The 19,809-nt window shown below is 40.5% G+C and overlaps 1 protein-coding gene across 4 annotated transcripts in view; it reads left to right on the forward strand.

Annotated features, from left to right (window-relative positions):
• mctp1a (multiple C2 domains, transmembrane 1a) overlaps positions 1 to 19,809 on the forward strand; it is a 59,525-nt gene that overhangs the window by 7,978 nt on the left and 31,738 nt on the right. For 3 of the 4 annotated variants that reach the window (XM_085909811.1, XM_085909813.1, XM_085909812.1), the window contains 13 exons: positions 1,190 to 1,304; positions 4,370 to 4,512; positions 4,588 to 4,667; positions 5,571 to 5,682; positions 6,767 to 6,805; positions 8,838 to 9,002; positions 9,102 to 9,232; positions 9,511 to 9,697; positions 13,425 to 13,518; positions 17,265 to 17,367; positions 17,718 to 17,820; positions 18,347 to 18,448; positions 18,816 to 18,890. In XM_085909811.1, coding sequence (XP_085765937.1) covers positions 1,190 to 1,304; positions 4,370 to 4,512; positions 4,588 to 4,667; positions 5,571 to 5,682; positions 6,767 to 6,805; positions 8,838 to 9,002; positions 9,102 to 9,232; positions 9,511 to 9,697; positions 13,425 to 13,518; positions 17,265 to 17,367; positions 17,718 to 17,820; positions 18,347 to 18,448; positions 18,816 to 18,890 — 1,449 coding nt within the window. Of the gene's footprint in view, positions 1 to 1,189; positions 1,305 to 4,369; positions 4,513 to 4,587; positions 4,668 to 5,570; positions 5,683 to 6,766; positions 6,806 to 8,837; positions 9,003 to 9,101; positions 9,371 to 9,510; positions 9,698 to 13,424; positions 13,519 to 17,264; positions 17,368 to 17,717; positions 17,821 to 18,346; positions 18,449 to 18,815; positions 18,891 to 19,809 lie in introns of all 4 variants that reach the window. The other variant, XM_085909810.1, reaches the window with a different exon arrangement.

Genomic DNA, 19,809 nt, shown 5'->3' on the forward strand with positions numbered 1-19,809 from the left:
TTATTTTTTTTTTGTACTCTGGAGTCTCTTCACGCCGATCGGTGGTAACTGGACGGTGTTAAAGCGCATTATTGCTAATTGGACTTCATTGTGATGCACCGACCAGGATGCAAAGTGATCCCGCCCCCATAAAAGTCTTCTTTCTGTATACATCGAGTTTTTTTTATTTGATTTGATATTTTTTATGAATGAACGAGACATTCCATAAACACAACACTCCATTTTTTTGCTATTTTTAGCAAAGGTGCCAGCGTGAGACATACGTACTGCTGTCATCCTGTGTAGGCTGGTGTCTTGAGAGTGCCGAGGCGGTACGCTGCCACTTTCATCTGTGTAGGAAGAACACTCAAACCTCACGGCAAGACTCGCTGCTGCGGAGAAACATGACTATTTAGTGTTCCCCTCCATATGTGAAGGTAGCTACTCTAGACCGAGCTCCAAAATGACAGCAAAGCACTACTTTTATATCAGATAGAGCTATGGCCTGTTTGTGTGTTTACCAGCATTTTCTAATTTGCTGTTAGCTTTGATACAATTGCGAGAGAAATGGACTTAGAATATGATATGGAGGTCAAAGGTCAGCCCCACGAAATAAAGACACAGCGTAGTAACTTTCTGCACATATTACTCATCCATCTGTCACTGAGCTGTTTTTGAAATGATACGACTAGGCAATGTTACAGGGGTTGCTCACACTTGAGATTTGCAGCTTGTACTTTTTTTTCCCTCCAGAGATTTACTCTGCCAATTTGGAGGTTTTGGTTCCTTGCATCCCTAGCCTCCTTTCTGGCACTTCTGAGAAGTCTGCTCCCTAACAGGGACCAATGCCAGTCTTGACTGTCTCTTATTGGTCTCCTGGTGCTTCTCAGGGATTTTTTTTCCCTTTCTTTTCTTGTATTGCTATTTTTAGCTTTAGCGCTACGCATGATAGCCCACACGCTGTGTGATGAATAGGAAGAAAAGACATAAGGAGAGTAGCTTGACTCATCTTGTGGCTTGTTAAAAGCTCCAAGGGGAACCGTGTTGAGAGTCGGCTGGGGGGTTCCCCCACAAAGTTAAAGCCAGAAGGTCCTCCAAAGGACAATTATCTGCGTCTAATGTTCTGTGAAGAAAATTAAAAATGCAAAGAAAGTTTCGCAAACTATACAGTCTGTGACTTTCAACTTGTATGTTCATCTTGTCTCCACAGGGCACCAGTATAGTGGACCCTTGTAATGCAGAGCCTGTGCCTCCCAGTCCAGCCATGTACCAGCTGGATATTGTCTTAAAAAAAGGCAACAACCTGGCCATCCGAGATCGCACAGGTGAGGAGTTTAGAATTTTTCTTTTAACTATTTGTCTTTATTTAAATCGTACTGCCGATCAATATGACGGTGTGTACCAAGTAAGATAGATGTAAACAATCTTCCATTTCGGCTTCCCGCATTGTCAAAGAAGGTGCGGCTCTCACACCCACTCTCTCACAAAACGGGAGGAGCGGCTTCTATTAGCCAGGAAGCTAATCGGCTGTGTTCACTCCCACAACGGCGCAAACGCCCCTTTCCAAGTCTGCTCAATTGGGAAAATACCAAAACCAAGAAAAGTTCACCCATGTGGACAATTAGACGAGACATGCAATGGGGCTGAAATTTCTTTTCACTCTATAGGCATAAATAAACTCCCCTGTATGAAGTTTGCCGGACTACTTTAAAAAGTAAAGTGTTTTGCAGTCAATATTATTTTAATAGAGCTGACCTCAACAAATGTATGTTACACACCGATGAACGTTAATGATCCGGCATTTTGTAAAATAAGCCGAGTGCGTGACTGACTTGTACCTCAATCGTATTGGATGTGTCGGTATTGGACCGTGGAATGACTTGTATTTCAGCCCCGACCAATATGTCCTACTGCACCTCTTGCATTGTGGGTAATAAGATACCCCGAGTGCTGCAGCCATCTGTCAGTTCGACATGGCGCACACGCACACACCACAATAGTGCCGTTGTGAGGAGCGACATGTTTGTTTACAATGTATGGAAGAGAAAAAAAAATATTTTGGTTTATTTACATCTGCTACAAAAATCCATTCTCATCAATTTAACTCATGATATATTCATTTCCCCTCAGGAAAGAACAAAGCTTATTTTAGTCCCTGATGATTACATCTTTATATATCGTCTGTTAATATTTTAAGACTGCTTGTCTGCCTCGTGCAGGCAAAGAGAGCTATGGATCACGAGGATGTAATTGGAATTACAGATTGATGATGAAAATGAAGAAACTGAATAATTAATCCACGGAATCATGGTCATAGACTCTCCTTTTGCTGTATTTTTGGTTTTGTCGTCGTCTCAGATGTAATGGGCTGAACTCTCTCCCGGCTGCTGCTCTTAAAGTATTTCAGGAGCAATAAATAGTTGAGCTTTATGTGTGTTTTCAACTGCTGTCAGGAAGAAGAATACCAGGCCACTTTGGCCACAAGTCAAGCAAATGTAGCTGCTGAGTACATTTCCAAGCTAGCTCCCGTTTATTTTATTTCATCGCATTTCTTTCCGCTGTCAGCTGTTTAAATAGCATTTCATCACATCCTTGTGACATTCAAAGCGTGAGAATAATTTATTGTTTTTTTTTTTTAAATTGTATCCAAACAGAGGTCGACTTTTTATATCCACTGTAACTTCTGGGATTACACTGGGCAATCTTTTTCCTTCTCTGTGTTTCTCAATCTGTCTATTCACCTTTCCATTTCAAGCGCCTCACCCAGCACAGCATCTTCCACTCATACTGTCCTCCACCCTCGAAACTGCAATCTCTCAGGACCCGAAGAGGGAGATGACATAACAAGAACTAAATCCTTGGAAAAGCCCAGCAGAGGATGTACTTTCTGTGCCAAATCACACCGTTGAGACACTTTTGTGTTCTATAATGCATTCTGCTTGCCACAAAAAAGAATGAAAGCCATGGGCAATATAGACTGCAGAGAAAATTATCGCTATTTAGGACACTGTTTAAGAACTTTTTAAAATATATTTTTAAATACATGTAATTAAGTGACTGCTATGTGAAAAGAATGACTAAACTTACATTGTTACCTGTTATTATATAAATCAGGCATGTTTATCTTAGTCCACGCTGGGTCAGATCCTGAGGTTTCCGTACTCGTGGGAGGCTGTCGATACCAGCCACCGATACCTATGGCAGAAAAAAAATAAACACATTTTGACTGAGTAAATTCTCCTCGGCAGCAGTTGATTTTGCATTTGTATATCAAAAGTACTCATGGTATTGGTACTCAAAAAGTGACTATTACTCATATCAGTCTGGGAAAATAGTGTTATATAGAAATTAATTAATTTATTCATTAATTCATTAATTCATTAATTCATTAATTCATCAATTCATCAATGCATTTATTTATTTATTTATTTATTTATTTATTTATTTATTCATTCCTGCATGTATTTATTTATCTATTTATTTGTTTGTTTATTGGTTCACTATCGCCCCCTATTGGCCAGCCCTCACTGACGAAATGCAGGCATGTGTACGTGCCTAAAATACTTGAGAGCAGCAATAACATGCCACTAAAATATGAGCCAGTCATAAAATGGCATGCAGATTTGAAGGGACTTTACAAGTGTTTGAGATAAACAAGAGCAAGCATCATGTTTTGCATCTTGTCCATCAAGTCAATCGAGCAAAAATAAAAGGATTTTGTTAATTGCTTCTGTTTCATTTGATCCCCCCCTATTATGAAAATGATGTCGTTTTATTTAATTGCCTACTCGTGCCAAATTGAGTGGTACTCCAGGAATGTACTGTTTGGGGGACTCAATCCACTTTAATGTTTAGGGAGAAAAAAAAAAAAAGACTCTAGCTCCATTTTTTAAACAGACACAAAATGGCTGTTAAGATGCAACCGAGTAACTCTCCAGCCACACAGCAGATGGCATGAATGAATATAAGGAGTCATGCTTTTGCCTTGAAGATGCCGAGTGCAAGGAAAACACCAGAATGGCGATGCCAAGATAATAGGATTTGTTTCCTCCCCTCGCTATTTCTCTGCTAATCACTTTTGTCACAGCGGATAAAGGCAGTGAAAACAAATAGAGCAACACCAGCATGCTTCTTTCCCACTTAACTTACTGCTTAGTATTCGAAAACACAGAACCAAAGGGAGCGTCCATTTCTGCCGGATGGATTTCATTTGTCTGTCAATCATCTGGGTCATCGTTTTTTATTCTAATAAGAGTAGTGCAACGGTACATATTGCAACCGAGCGAGAAAACAGGCTGGTCCTTCAAAAACAATGATTTTTATTTCCTGATCCTTGCTTTTTATTGACTCACATTGGCAATGTCCTTTATGTGTAAATGTTCTCTCCCAGGTACCAGCGACCCATATGTCAAGTTCAAGATTGCAGGGAAGGAGGTGTTCAGGAGTAAAACCATCCATAAGAACCTGAATCCCGTGTGGGATGAAAGAGCAAGTCTCCTGGTGGAAAGCCTGAGGGAGCCGCTGTACGTCAAGGTAGCGCTTGTTTGTCAAGCATCAAACGTACATGTCGCTCGAGGTTGACTTTGCTTACTGTTGCACTTTGCCTAGGTTTTCGACTATGACTTTGGACTTCAGGATGACTTCATGGGCTCGGCGTATCTCTATTTGGAGTCTCTGGAACATCAGAGGTCTGCTTTTTTGCCTTTCAAATTTGAGCTACATTCTACAATTTGAATTTGGGGCCACATTTTTTGCTTGTGCTGTCATAACCATGAAACGTGACCGTAGTGACGTTTGGTTTCATTTGATCAATTATTTACCCAAATTTGCATATTATCTTATCTTTTGGAATATAACCAGAAGTTACTCATCACTTACTTCTTCTCCATATTCCTTGAAAATATTTTAAAAAGACTCAATCTCTATGGACACAAAGAGCTCCACTTAAATCGACTGTGGTTACAAACAATCCTTTGCCTCCCTCTTGTGGTAATATTTGGAACCACATGCTCCGGTCGTTTCTTTCTTTCTTTCTTTCTTTCTTTCTTTCTTTCTTTCTTTCTTTCTTTCTTTCTTTCTTTCTTTCTTTCTTTCTTTCTTTCTTTCTTTCTTTCTTTCTTTCTTTCTTTCTTTCTTTCTTTCTTTCTTTCTTTCTTTCTTTCTTTCTTTCTTTCTTTCTTTCTTTCTTTCTTTCTTTCTTTCTTTCTTTCTTTCTTTCTTTCTTTCTTTCTTTCTTTCTTTCTTTCTTTCTTTCTTTCTTTCTTTCTTTCTTTCTTTCTTTCTTTCTTTCTTTCTTTCTTTCTTTCTTTCTTTCTTTCTTTCTTTCTTTCTGTCCTTTTCTTTTTCTTTTTCTTTTCTTTACATAACATTACGCTTCATGGAAACACTGCTATAAATAATTCACACATCTGCCTTGCCGAATTTTATAACTTTACTACTTTTTAATTGATGAATTGTGTATTTTATACAGCTTAAGAAGACAGTATGAACCTTCACCTTTTGTCTGTGCACGCATATGACCTCTTTGCACTGCTAATCATACAAATGATATCAAAAATATAAAGAACAAATATTTCTATGCTCCTTTGTAGGACTCTGGAAGTTACCCTGGACCTAAAGGACCCGCATTATCCGGACCACAATCTAGGCAGCTTGGACCTTTCCGTCACTTTATCACCGCGTGAGGGCGACATGAGAGATGCAGTAAGAAAGCTCACATGCCCATAGCGTGATTGCTCCTCGCTCTGATTCTTGACCTGAAAGTTTTGGCTTGATTGGTGCTCAATTAGTGGAAACTACTCAAATCTGCAAGCGCATATGCACAAAGTGCCAATGTAATGAACGTGTGGGTGTAAAAGTTTCATGTTCAAAGAGGACCGACCGGATGTTTGCTCATGCGCTAGATGCTTCCGAGTTGCATTTATTTCTGTTCAATTATTTGTCTGCCTAATTGGACCCCCGCATGGTCGACCCAGAACAAGGCGGGATTCATAGGGGAAATACTTTATTCTGTTTGATCTGATGTCTTTATTTTGTTGCTTATTTAGTTCTGCAGTTCAGAGAGTCCACACTTGACAGAACAAATAAACTCGATTTAGGTTAAGCACCATTTTGGATCCCTCCAACTGCGAAGAAAACGACTACAAGGGTTTACCCGCCTGCGCTATCTGTTGTCACGGATGGATGGGGCTTCATGGCCGAGCCGGAGATGACTAAAATTAAATTGAAAAGATAGTCCATGCTTATGTACAATTAAAAAGCGTTGTAATTTATTGAAAAAAAAAAATCCACCTGTTGCTAAACCGAACCTTAATTAATAAACATGACTAAATATATTACTATTCCATATTTTATTGAGATAAATATGACTAAATATAATGCTATTATATTTTTTTGTATTACATAATTAACAATATAAAAACCTGACGTGCTAGAGAAAACGCATTTGGAATCGGCACAATAAAAATAATTTCAAATGATGTGATTAAAACATTTTGTAAGAATGTGTTGACCATAATAATCAAGCATTATGGCAATACAAAACAAAAAAAGACATTTCTATGTGTGCATGTTTGTGTTTGAATCGCTCCTGCCTTATTCCCATGCATGATTGACAAATGCCTCACTCTGCTAATCTACCCCTCCACCCCTCACCACCCCACCCCCCCCACACTGTCACTCAGGCCACTACTAGCATCATAACACCTCACAGCAGCTAACCTGTGCCCCTGCAGCTTCAAGTGGGAAACAGTGGGGGGGTGCTGTAACAGCTTTGTTTCATTCACAGACCATGCTTTTGAGAAGGAACTGGAAACGATCTAGTAAGGTAAACTAAAAACGCATGTCACCCCCCCCCCACACACACACACACACAACCTGTGCACTTTTCACTGGTCTCCTCCTGGTACATGGATGGATTGTCTCCTTTCCTCTATCTTCTCATCCCTCTGTGCTCTTGGCATTTTTTTTCATCACTTTATTTTCCACAAGCTGCAATATACTAACTATCTAACGAACGCAATCACACCAAATATATTGTAGTTCTGAAATGATTAGAAAGTTATAAAAGACATTTTGATGGCTTTTAAACCCCCTTGGTTTGTTTATTGCAGCTGCTGTGCAAAAAAATAAAGCGGTTTTATTTTCAGGGAGCTTTGGGAAATCAGTTTATAAGCATGCCGATTGACGATACAGGATCGTCATTTATCTCTCCTTCTTTGTGGTCGTTAGGTGAACATGAAGAAGCACTTTTTTCCTTTTCTGCTTCCGCATATCGACTCACGCATGCCATAAATCTGGTTTTGCATCGTATATACACAAAGTCCAGTTTCTCACTGGCTGTTATCGGCCGGATTTGGTTTAGAATTGCCGTGTCAAGATGGTAAAAGTGAATCCTTGCAAGATTTAAGAAAAGCTTCAGATAATCTGACTCCTAATTTTGAGACACAGATACACATTTGGTTGAAGCCGGGCCGACGTCCTGCTGTATTGCGCCTTTGAAGTCTGCAAAATGGGCCACCCCGCCTTCGAGACGGGAATACGCGCAAACACTAACGAACTTGCAACCCCTCCCGGAAAAGGCGATGCTCTTGACTCCCCCCTTCGCCTCCCCCTTGCCTCCTCGCATGGCTGTACACAGTTTTATTTTTACACCAACTATTTTTTAATGAAGCCATGAACATACATTAGAAGATGCAAACTCGTCAAGAAATAGTTTGCGATAGTAATTATGAGTCAGAGGCAAGATTAAATCCAGGTCTCTCTCTTCACCACTAGGCAATTTCTTTTTTTGGCACTTCAAACATATTTCTCCTCCAAAGGGCTTCTAAAAGGTGAACTGTGTGCACGAATATTATAAAAGTAGATTTGTTTTCGAGAATTCCAGCCCCCTGAACATCATCGGGCGTCCTGCTGTGCTCTGGCGCAGAGATTCCCAAAGTAAACAGCACTTTTTTTTTTTTTTTTTTCTCCTCCAGCAACTCGAAGTATGTAGTTACAAAACAATAAGATTGTTGCTCAAGTACAACATCCCGGCGACCTTCAATCATTAGCATACACGGCCACATAGCATAAAAATTCACTTGTAGAAAATGGCAGACGTGGAAGTCGCTGCACGGGAGGTTAGATGAACGGCGAGGAGCCATTCGCCGCCTTTAATGTCTGGGGAATAGAAATTAAGAAGCTCCGTCTCCAGATCAAAGGGCTGCGGGTTTGTTGGGAGTTTAATGAAATTCATCTGCAAAACAAAAGCTATGCTAATAAATTCGCCCTAACAAGGAAAGGAGATGGGGAGGGAGGAATTTGTTGCGGTGAAGGATATTGTAATGATTCAAAGAGAGGTTAAATAGGCCTGTAAGTGGTGAGAAAACACACTTAAATAGGTTGGCTCGTCATTTTAGAAAAACGTCTTGTGCTATTCTGGATGAGACGAGCCAAATGAATGATTTTCATAGATATTGTTAGGCGCTGACCCTGAACAGGGTACGCCACGTTAAAAAAAAAAAAAGCATGCTAGGTCTAAACAATTAAAATAAAAAAATAGATTTCGTCCATTTGTGTTTTCATGTGTTACATGTTCATTATCATTAACCGTTTCCCTGTCAATAAAATGCCTTAAATCTGTTTGTTAATTAGGGGAGGGGTGAGTACTAATGTCAGATTTCGGTATCGGGCCAATAGCGGCCTTATTATAAAGTATTGAGTACTCCCTGAGGCTGTCGATACCAGCCACCGATACCTAAGGCAAAACAAAAATCAGATTTTTTTCCCAAGTCCTCGAGGGTACTGGATATCAATGTCAAGTTTAATGAAATGTTATTTCTTTCTAATATATGTGTGGATCTGTTTGCCCACGACAGTGTCAGAGTATGCGCCTGTCGGATGTACACAGAAAAGCTCAGCTGTGGCGGGGCATCGTCAGCATCAGTCTGATCGAAGGTCGCGGCCTCCAGCCCATGGACGACAACGGCCGAAGTGACCCTTATGTTAAATTTAGGATGGGCCACCAAAAGTACAAGAGCAAGGTAAGCAAACTAACTTGGATTGTAATTGACATTTTTCACTCATCTTAGTTGGATTCATGCACCATTTATTGCATTGTTGCTTTTGTTTGCGGACCCCAGACCATTCCCAAAACGCTGAATCCTCAATGGAGAGAGCAGTTTGACTTCCACATGTATGAGGAACAAGGAGGCTACGTGGATATTACTGTCTGGGACAAAGATGCTGGCAAGAAAGACGACTTCATGGGAAAGTACAAGGATCTCTTATGTTCTACCTTACAAATACAAAGTGCTGTCCAAGCACTGGCGGAGCTAGAGGGGGGGCTCGCATGGGCACTGGCCACCCCTGAAATATGCAAGGTGCAAGGCCAGATAATTGACTTTTGGGTGTTTTCTTTTACATTTGGGGTTTGTAATTTAATTTAGTTTCCTCGTCCACAGCATTTGATATTTTGATCATATGTAATTCCTCAACGAGTTACAGTTGGACGAGATGATTTCACCGCGACTTTTTACGTGTGCCCTTCAGGTGTACAATCGACTTGTCCCTCCTCAGTAAAGAACACACACACAAGCTGGAGTTGCCACTGGAGGAAGGCGAAGGCGTGCTGGTGATGCTGGTGACGCTCACAGCCTCGGCTGCCGTCTCCATCTCCGACATGTCGGTCAACGTGCTGGACGATCCGCACGAGCGACTGCAGATCAAGCAGAGATATGTGAGTTGTTATTTTAAATGAGTCAATCCGATTTTTCAGGCCACTTACATGGAATTGAAATATTCCTTCCTACATTTTATTTTTTGGCGGTGCACGATATTGTATTTGTGTTCCGAACGTTCCTCGACCTTCTTAACCTTGTATTAACGGGCGCGGGAAGCGGACCACCGGCCTCCTCACTGCAGCGACGACATGCGATCAGAGGGGGGAGCTCTATGACCGAGAAAGCCACTGCGTCCCTCCGTGCTTACAAAAAAAAAAAAAAAAAGAGGGTGTGGAATGTGTGTGTAATAGAGGGCGAGAGGTAAAGGCTGAGGGTGGCGCTGGAAGGGAAGGCGTGTAAAATGAAAAGAAAAAGCTATTTCACCTCTCTCACAACTCGTAGCGGCGCCGTCGTCGCCTTTCTGCTCGGCTGAAGGCCCAATTTTCTTGCCTTGGTTTTCCTACCCCCCCCCCTCCCCTTCACCATCACCTGCTTTCTACCATCCTTCCCATCACAGTAGCTCACTCAGCATCATCATCTCTTTGTCTGTGTCCCAAAAAGAAACTGGAAGCTATCCACCTGTTAAAATAATAATAGTTCTTTTTGCCCACCCAAAAAAGGTCTTTGAGGCATAAAATTGAGCAAAGATGCTTTTCAGTAAAGAGGACTGACCAGTCGAATAATTGTGTCCAAAGATTGCTAATCTGTCTTTCGGATAAAACACACGCATTCATCCGTGTCGTGACATCGCACGGATGAATGTGTCTTTCACTTTATTTCGTTTAGATCATTCAATTTGGACTTTAAAAAAAAAAAAAAAGGCATTGATTGTTATGATGAACTTTTTGAAATGGTGCTGAACTTCATCCTACAGTACACCGAGTGAGTGTAAGTAACATGCGGCAACTACTTAAAATGCAGCAACACTTGATGACGATTGCCTTGGATGTGCTATTGCTCAGCGTAACCTTTCCTTCATCGCTAATTACCGTTTCCCAGACGTGCAGCCAGACAGCCCCAACGAGAGAGGGAGAGATTTATGTATTATCGTGGCAAAGGAGCACACACACTAATGGCTCTTAATGGGCCTGGGGTGGCCACCAGAAAAGTGGATGAGGGGGGGAAGAGGAGGACGCCGTGACCTCCGCTGAAGAGCGCCGCCACCTCTGCAGACAGACGGTCAGATAACAAGCTGAAAGACGGACGTAGATTAAGTGAAAAGCTCTCAGCGTGCATCCGACTCCATGACGGACGGCTATTACGTCATTTGGCCGAAATCAATGAAATAACGACGCTAATGTACACAGGCCAACATTTTAGGATTTTGAAATTCACATATTTGAGGTAAACCATGGGTCAGCCTATCACAAGGCTCATATGGAGAATCAAGAATTTTACATGATACTTGAATAAAGCTGAAATGAAATGCAGCAATGCAAAAAAAGCCCCCCCAAAAAAACAACTTATTTTTCTTTGACGCCAGAGCATTCCTTTTGTCTTAAAGGCAGCATTTAAAATATCGTTTTTGGATGAGATTGACTGTTGGTTTACATGAGTAGTTTTCAAGGGTCAACATTTCAAAGCTTTAATAACGTGTTAACAAAGATAACAAAGATGAGAGGAGCTTCTGTGATTTACGCTCGCGAAACAAGTGTGTGTGACTACGTTACGATGTGAAGTCAAATCCGATTGGAAGAATACTTTTTGTTACACCAATCAATGATCATTATCGAACCCAAATGATCCCTGCCAGGTTGCCCATATGGTGGGTTGATTTTGCTAGTGTGGTTTGCAGGCTAAAAATACCTCGGCGGTCTTACATAGATTGGATCGGTTCTTTTTTTTTTTTTTTTTTCTTCACATTGTGTTGTTTATTTTTTGTGGGGATAGGTGTCAATTCTCCCGGAGTTTTGGTACTTCATCAAAAACACGTTTTCATCCGTGACTAATTTTGAGAAAAAAAATCCTTACCTTATTTTTTTTAATTTTTTTTTTTTAAATACTTACTGTTCCTGCTTTAGTTAACTTTCTCAGTCAATGCTTTCTTCATTGCGTGATCCACACGACACAGGTTGTGTACTAAACGAAAGTTTACCTTCTCTCGGCCCTATTACGGTTAATGATCGTCATCCCAAAGTTTTCCTCCTCCATGCCCTCCCTTTGACTTGCTTTCTCTTTATCTCCTCTCCCAACAAGCATTTGTATATTTGCGTGCCCTAAAACAAAGAGTTCCCCCTGCCTTTTTTGAAACACTCTCTACTTGTCCCTCGCTCTCTCCTTCCCCACCTCCCTCCCTTCCTCATTCTCTCCCCTCTCATCTCCTTTACAGAGCTTTTGGACAATGATATCGCCAGAAACAGGCAGAGTCTGACAGAGTTGGTAATAATGAATTAAGTCTGTAGCCTGGCCTGACTCTGAGATTTAAATTATAATTACTCCTGTGGGGATGGACAGGGTTATTGCCAGCGAGAGAGAGAAATAAATTGAAGTGAAGTGCATTTCCACTTGCTTTTAAGACGCGCCGACATGCTCCTCAATTTGGCCTCGGTGTACCTGAGTGTTTGGGCATGAACAAAAGCACCTGTGTGTGTTTGTGTGTGTGTGTGTGTACTTTTGAATTCAACCGGATTTGAACAAACATCTCTTTCCTGTTCAATCTGCTTCTTACATGCCCCTTTTATTTGCATAGGGTGAATAGAAAAAGTCTACACACCCCTGTTCAAGTGCCAGCTTTTTACGGTATAAATAGTTGTTATAAATGTAAGAAAACTTTTTCACCACGAACGTGACCAATTACTCGTACAACTTAACCCCATTAATTCAAACTTAACAACTGAAATAAAATGTTTCTAACCCATCGTATTCAAACTTCATGCGCTTCACTTTTTACTTAGACAGAAAAAAAAGTCATTAAATAGTTTTCATCAACAATTATATACAAATATTTTGAGATGATTCCCATTTTTTCAAATCCCAAATTGGAACCAGGGATGTGTAGACTTTTTTTTCTTACATCGTGCTGAAGCTCGTTGTCAGAAGGCCGCCTAATTGGAAGCAAGCTCAAATTTCAAAGTGTTCATTTTTCTCGAGTAATCCTCAATCTTAAACCTGCCCGATGCTTGTGACATAATAGCAACCTACCAGGAGAGTTTTTTTTGCACTGAATGTGTGAGTAAACTTTTGAGTCCTCCTGTTTTGCTGCGTTTCGAGAGTGTCAATTGTGTTTCTTTTTTCCACTGGAGTGCTGCTGGCATCAAGCCAGACTAAAATGTGTTTCTATGTGTAAATATCCAAACCTTGCAATTCACGCCTCAGCGAATGTGTGTCCTCAGGAGAATCTCACTAGTGTTGTATTATTAGTGCTCCTCCTTGAGCTTCTTCCGGTTATTGTCAGGCAAACTCACACACAAGTTAAGGTTACACCCGGTGAAAGCAATTTATTGGCCTGACCCTTTTCAATGATGGCATATATCAAAGAAATTCTACTTCAGTCTCAAAAGTACAAAAGTAAAGTGTATCAAATGAGCTGGCATAGGTACTGTTGGAAGGGAATCTGCTCATTTGTCCTCCCGTTGGAGCTAGCTATAAATGCCAGCTCTATATTTTCAAATAAGGGCTGCTAAAGGACATTTTCTACCCTTTTCCTCCCTTAATGAAATGTCAGGCTATTGACCCATCTTTCTCTTAAATGCTAATTTGCCGGCCTCTTTGACCTATTCACCCCTTGTCCTCGTGCCGTTTCAGAGCTTGTGGAGGTCGTTGCGCAACCTGAAAGACGTGGGTGTGGTGCAAGTAAAAGTCATCCGGGCTGAGGGCTTGATGGCTGCAGATGTCACAGGTAGGAAGGCAACGGCGGGATTTGGGAGGAAATTCATTACACCAGCGAAAAATGGCCAGATGAATCGAGACGTAATCCATGATCGAAATCCTCAAATTTCTTTTTTTTACCTCGGAATTGTCTAAATCCTGTGATGTCAGATAGTCCAAAGTAACTATTCGTTATTTCTAAAATCATTTCTGAAAACCAGATTTTTGTTTGTTTTGGATCAAAACAAGACATTTGTAAATATCTGCTTTTACTTTGCAAGCAGTAACCCAATCCGTATATTGAATTGTGATTTACCAAATCAAATATTTTATTATACACGTTCATACCAAATTTAAATTTTCAATGAACTATTTTTTCTTTATTTCAAAATGTATTTCATCGATCATGCAATCTATAGATTTATCAATCCTAAAAGTAGTCGTTTCAATTTTGTTTCTTACTTACTGAATACTTTCTGGGTGCACAACATCTTTATTTTCATTTTCCAGTAAGTTCAGCATTTGACTGATTGCATTTAATCATGTGCACAATGTTTGTGGCACATAATGCAGCACCATGAATTCAGCTAGAGATAAAGTGTAATTTGGGGTTTGAGGGATTACGCTCTTCCAGAATGTTCACAGAGTGAGTTTAAGTCTTCTTTATAGTGGATTTATGCCGGACGCTAAATTTGTCTCTGTGTTTTTCGGGGGGAAAAAGATGCAGTGTGCTCATTTGAATAATTGAGAAAAAGTGTGCATTTGAACCAACAAACGTGCCCCTCCTTCCTTCCTTTTTTTTTTTCCTCCACTTGCTCCCGCCGAATTCTCCATTCTCCATTAATTCTTACTTTTAATTAGGTCTGCAGTGGACAGGCCTAGTTTTTCACTCTGTATTATCTAGTTGAGAGTAGGGAAAGTGTGTGTGTGTGTGTGTGTGTGTGTGTTTCTCAATTGGAAGCAGCCACACAGTCTGTTAGCCAATACAAAGTGGAACTGCTTGATTTGGGTTATTGAGACCGGGGCAGCCAGAGAGCAGCGGCTAATGGCTCTTGTATTTCACTTGGAACTTAAATTTACTCCGTGACCTTGTTTCACAGCTCATCATTCAGTCTGCGCTTTCCGAAAAATGAACGCTGTTGCAAAGTTGTTTATTTATTTACTTTTTTTGCTCTCCGGCCTTGTTTTTATCTTGGACTCTCCAAAATAGAACAAAAAGAAGCTTAAACAGGTGTTTGTATGCCGGTGAATGTGTCATATGGATGGTGTCGTATTTTCCTCCATAGTTTCATTTTTCAAATGATGAAAGTGACAATCATCTCTTCCAGTTGCTCCATGAAAAAAATGTATGAAAAACAATCACATTCTATATTGCTCTTCACATGTACATGTGTTGCTCCACCGTTTGTGTTCCAATACCATGGTTGCTTAAAGGGGTATAAAATTGAGTACCAATGCTAATTGTTAGCCCGTCAAAGGTGTTTTTCACTCTGTGTTAGCTTGAAGCCTCTTTTCTGTCACCATACGACGCTTGTATCTCAAAATGTCGTTTGCAAGTCAAAGCAAAAAATGGATTCGATTCAAACGACCGACCGTGCCAGTGCGTGTGTGACGGGCAGATACAACAGCCCTGTAAGAGCGCCATGAGAGCCCTCAGCGCACGAACACCCTATTTTATCAGTTGAGCCCAGGAGAGGGTCAGGAGCGAGGCGAGAGACAAACAGACAGACAGACAGACAGAGAGTGAGAGGGGAGGTCACACGGAGAAAAATAGTTCGCTCGCTCTTCTCTCGTCCCCATTCATACTGCCTGTCCGTCTCGTCTCTTGTCTCCTCTCTCCTTTTCTTTCTCACATCACACTCGCGCCATCTCTTACTCTAATTGAAGTGCTTTTGTGGTGTGGAATGAGAAGGATAACTGAAAACAGTCTGCAAAGCCAACAGTGTCCCTGCTCTTGCTCCTTGAGTAGATGCTTTACTTTGAGACATTTCAATAGTCTTGCATTATCCGCAATTTCACATCCCGCTGGAGTACCACGGCATTCTTCTTTTGCATGTGTGATTTTTTTTTTCCCTTGTAGTCGTTTTTAAGTAGCTTTCATATTTCCATACATTTTGGTCAGATCCATTCGATAAATAATAAAATAAAATAACGTTATTGATGCTGCTGCTAATCTGATTATACGTAGTCGTAATAAAGGCCGTCCTACATTTTGAGTCATAAATATATTTATTTATCCATTATTAGCATTAAGACTAGCCAGACAGAAACAAAATATTTTCTGGTGCCTTATTTTACAAATGGTTCATTCACAAAGTTTCTTCAATTCCACTGAATGATGGATATTACACATTTTGTAAAAGCCTTGACGCCCGCCGTCGCACACATTTTTCAGGTCAAGAGCACAGCCTGTCAAAAGTGATGAAATGCAGGAAAAATGCAAATTGGGAAACTCTTGAATTATAATTAATTGTGATGAGCACCTGAAACTCCCAAGCAACTTGAAGCTTTCCTGCGAGGCAATTACAGCCGCTTCTTCATCCGTGCCGCATTCATCCTCCACACTTATCTTAGGGCGCCCAGAAATGAGTTTGCACCCGCTCCCCTCCGGAGGCACCGTGGAGACGTGACCCGATGTGGGAGGAGCTTTACCTGGATGCTGGCTCAAATGTGAGCGTGTAATGGTTAAGACAGCTGCCTCTGGCGCTAGCGGCCAATAGGGTGAAAGTTCATCGCCGGTGACGTCTGATTCTTCAGCGCTGCAACCTGTCAATCCATTAAAAAAAAAAACGAAAAACCGGGGCTCGGAGTTCTGTAATTTTCCATCCCTTAATTTTATTGATTGCAGTTCATTTGAAACCGTCACATTTTTTTTTTTAAATGCTTTTATAAGCTCCAGGATGATTTCATATCTATTTATGACTCCAACCCTTTATGGGCAATGATTATCAAAATAAATTGAAATTCAAATGTTCACTGGATAACATGAAAGAGATTTATTTTTAGTTATGTGACTTTTTGAGTTGTTTATTGTTATTATCATGAGTAATTTGACTTGATTTGAAATTTTTTATGACCATGACCCAATAGATTTAGCAACGCAAATAGTATGTTACCAAATATGGTTCTTTGCCAAACAGGCTTGACACTTTTAACATGAATGGCAAAATAACAGTAATAATCACCCAAAATCACTCAAATCCAGAAAATTATTCACCCTGAAAGATGTGCGGATGATAATTATTTAAAAAATGATTCTTATTATATTTTTAAAGAGGATGCACTTATCTGTGGGGCTGACTATATTAATAATAATCCCACACAGTATATTTGAACGGATGATGTTTTCTATTGTCTGAGTCATAGCTGTCGATATCCCCTTCAAACATGCTCACATCAATAAGTGATATGAGAGGCAACACCTACGGCACGGCATTGATCAGGGTGACATTTGCTTTGCACACCTACTAAATGTCTCGGCCTCGTCACAACGTTTGGAGAAAATCACACAGATCGATGACAAAGCACACAAACATAACACGCAAATGCCACCGGGGGATTGAACTCAATTCCAACTTCATTGAGTGTTCTTGGTCATAGCTAATGTGATGATTTGGAGTTCTCTTAATATTTTTCCCGGGGCACGTGACATATTTGGTTGAAATGTTTTTTTAGGTATATTTTATATTTATATATATTTTAGTTTATTTATATTTTATATTTATGTATTTATTTTTTATTTATATATACTTTTTTTTCTTTTCTTCTCCTGTCTAGGTAAGAGTGACCCATTCTGTGTCGTGGAGCTGAGTAACGATCGGCTGCAGACTCACACCGTTTACAAAAACCTTAACCCAGAGTGGAACAAGGTCTTCACTTTGTGAGTATAGTCGTTTAAAATGGCTTTAATATTAAAAGCAAAAAGAGAAGAGTGACTCTAGAGAAGTTCTTTCAGCTCCATCAGTATTGAGAGCAAAGTTCCCAGTGATGGGACATTTAATCCTTCACATAGCCTCTTTTCTATACATAACTTGATAGCCTACTTTTACAAATATGACACCACTCTACTTCTACACTGACACATCATGTGCTTTGATATATTCCAAAATGTATGCAAAGCAATTGTAAAGCCTTCACGTTTCAACTTTTCCTTTTCTTTGTCTTCAAAAAGAATGAAAGCAAGCTTTTGTGCCGAGGCTTCGCTTTTTCAACTTTGTTGTTGTCATCCAGTAACGTGAAGGACATCCACACAGTGCTTGAGGTCACCGTGTACGACGAGGACCGAGACAGAAGCGCAGACTTCCTGGGGAAAGTGGCCATTCCTTTACTCAATGTGAGTCCAACTGTGGATTTGATTGATTTATTTATTTTTTAAACATTGAAGTTATAAAAAGCATAGGTTATTTTTGCACACGCGCCGACGAGTCTGTTTGTTTTTGAGATGACAGACGGATAGGAAGGTGATGCGACGAGATAGACTGATGGGTCCAAAAAAAAAAAAAAAGACTGATATGTGAGAAGAAAGGAAGCACGTTATGAAAATGACACTGATCAAGAGATGAAATGACACCATTCGCCGTCTCTTGTAGGAAATGTTTCTATACGCGTGTCATGTGACTGAAGCGTGTCGTATATATCCGAGCCGGGCCGAGCCGGGCCGGGCCATGCGATTCCCCAGGATAGCTAATTTCTGTTTGACAGAGGCGAGCTGCTGTGGGTAATGAACAGGTACTTGTCAGAGTTGCCACAGTTGTTTTGGGTTCCCTGTCAACGCCGGCAGCCGGGGTTCAAAGGTGGCCCGGGGAGCCGATTCAGTCGGGTATTGCCAGACAGACGCCTGTCATGTCCCTCTCCCACAGATCCAAAATGGAGAACGCAAAGCCTACGCCTTGAAAAGCAAGGAGCTGACAGGGCCAACCAAAGGGGTCATCTTTCTCGAAATAGACGTCATTTTTAACGCTGTAAGTTTTTTTTTTTTTTCTTCCCTCTTTAGATTCTTCTCCCGTATTTAAAAACAACAATGTTTGTCCCCCATCCTCTTGCTCACCCCATTCTGTCCCCTTCTGCCTTCCTTCCCACATCTCATTCTTCGTCCGGTGTGCCCTCATCTTCGTTTTGGCTCTAATTACGGAAGGCTCCTTCTCAGCATCTTTTGTTCCCTCTCACTGTGTGCGTGTGTCCTGTATCCGCCATCTTATTACTCCCCCGTCACCCGCTTGCTCCAACCTCACACGAGTGTGTGCGCGCGATGCATGTGTTGCAATCTGGGGAAATATTTTGCGGTCATCGCTTTTATTTCGGTAAATAATTCACTCTGTTGTCTTCCAGGTGAAGGCTGGTGTCAGGACGTTGATCCCCATTGAGCAGAAATATATAGAGGAGGAGCCCAGAGTGTCCAAACAGGTCAATAGCTCTCTAAATTCTTTATACAGAAAATATTAGAAAAATGTGTGAATTTTTGTTGGTGCACTTTGATTTTTTTGGAGAAACTGCTCGGAATTTTCACTTATTTTACAACAAAATAGATGTTTGACTACTTGTTGGAAGAAATGATCATTGTCACTCAAAATCAAAAATTGTGTGTCTCCAAATAAAACGTGTTACAGACACAAAATTTAAAAGACATTTTTGCTGGATAATGTGAAGTGAAAGTAAAAATATTCATGTTTTTCATGAAATTATTTTTAAATTCAAATGTATTGTAAAATCTATGCATATAACATCATGTTTTGGGATAATGCACAATGCAACCTTAGAAAATCAAATATATAAATATACAATAAAATAACAACAAAATATATTTTGGTGATCCAAGTGCTATTGGAAGAAATATTTGACTTTATTACACAATGACTCTCCGCAGATTAAATCTTTGCTTGCTTCCAAATATATATATTTTTTTAAGTAATTTGTTTATCTTTTAAATTACATTTTTGCTTGAATTATTGTAATGTGTCAGGATTCCATCATCATAAATGCCATGCTATATATCATATGTTGGCAACCCCTTTTATTCAAATGATGAATTTCAATACAATAAAAAGAATGGCATACAAAAAAAAATTCACCTGAAATGAGCCTACACACATTTCTTTGATCACAAATATACATCTACCCCCGTCCGGCCGCATGTCGTAAGCCTTAACCGGCGAGCCGGGCATCGAGCGGCGTCTCGTCAAGCCCGACGAGTGTGCGGGCGAGATAAAACAAGGTGATTGAAGAGGGAAAACAGCGTTTCATTTTTGTTTCTTCTCTCCTCTCTCCCTTCTCTCATCTGTCAGCCGCCTCGCTCGCTCGCTCGCTCGCATCCACCCCGGCTGGG

This window comes from Syngnathus leptorhynchus, chromosome 4 (assembly GCF_054491065.1).
Source record: "Syngnathus leptorhynchus isolate UIUO chromosome 4, UIUO_Slep, whole genome shotgun sequence".
Lineage (NCBI taxonomy): Eukaryota > Metazoa > Chordata > Actinopteri > Syngnathiformes > Syngnathidae > Syngnathus > Syngnathus leptorhynchus.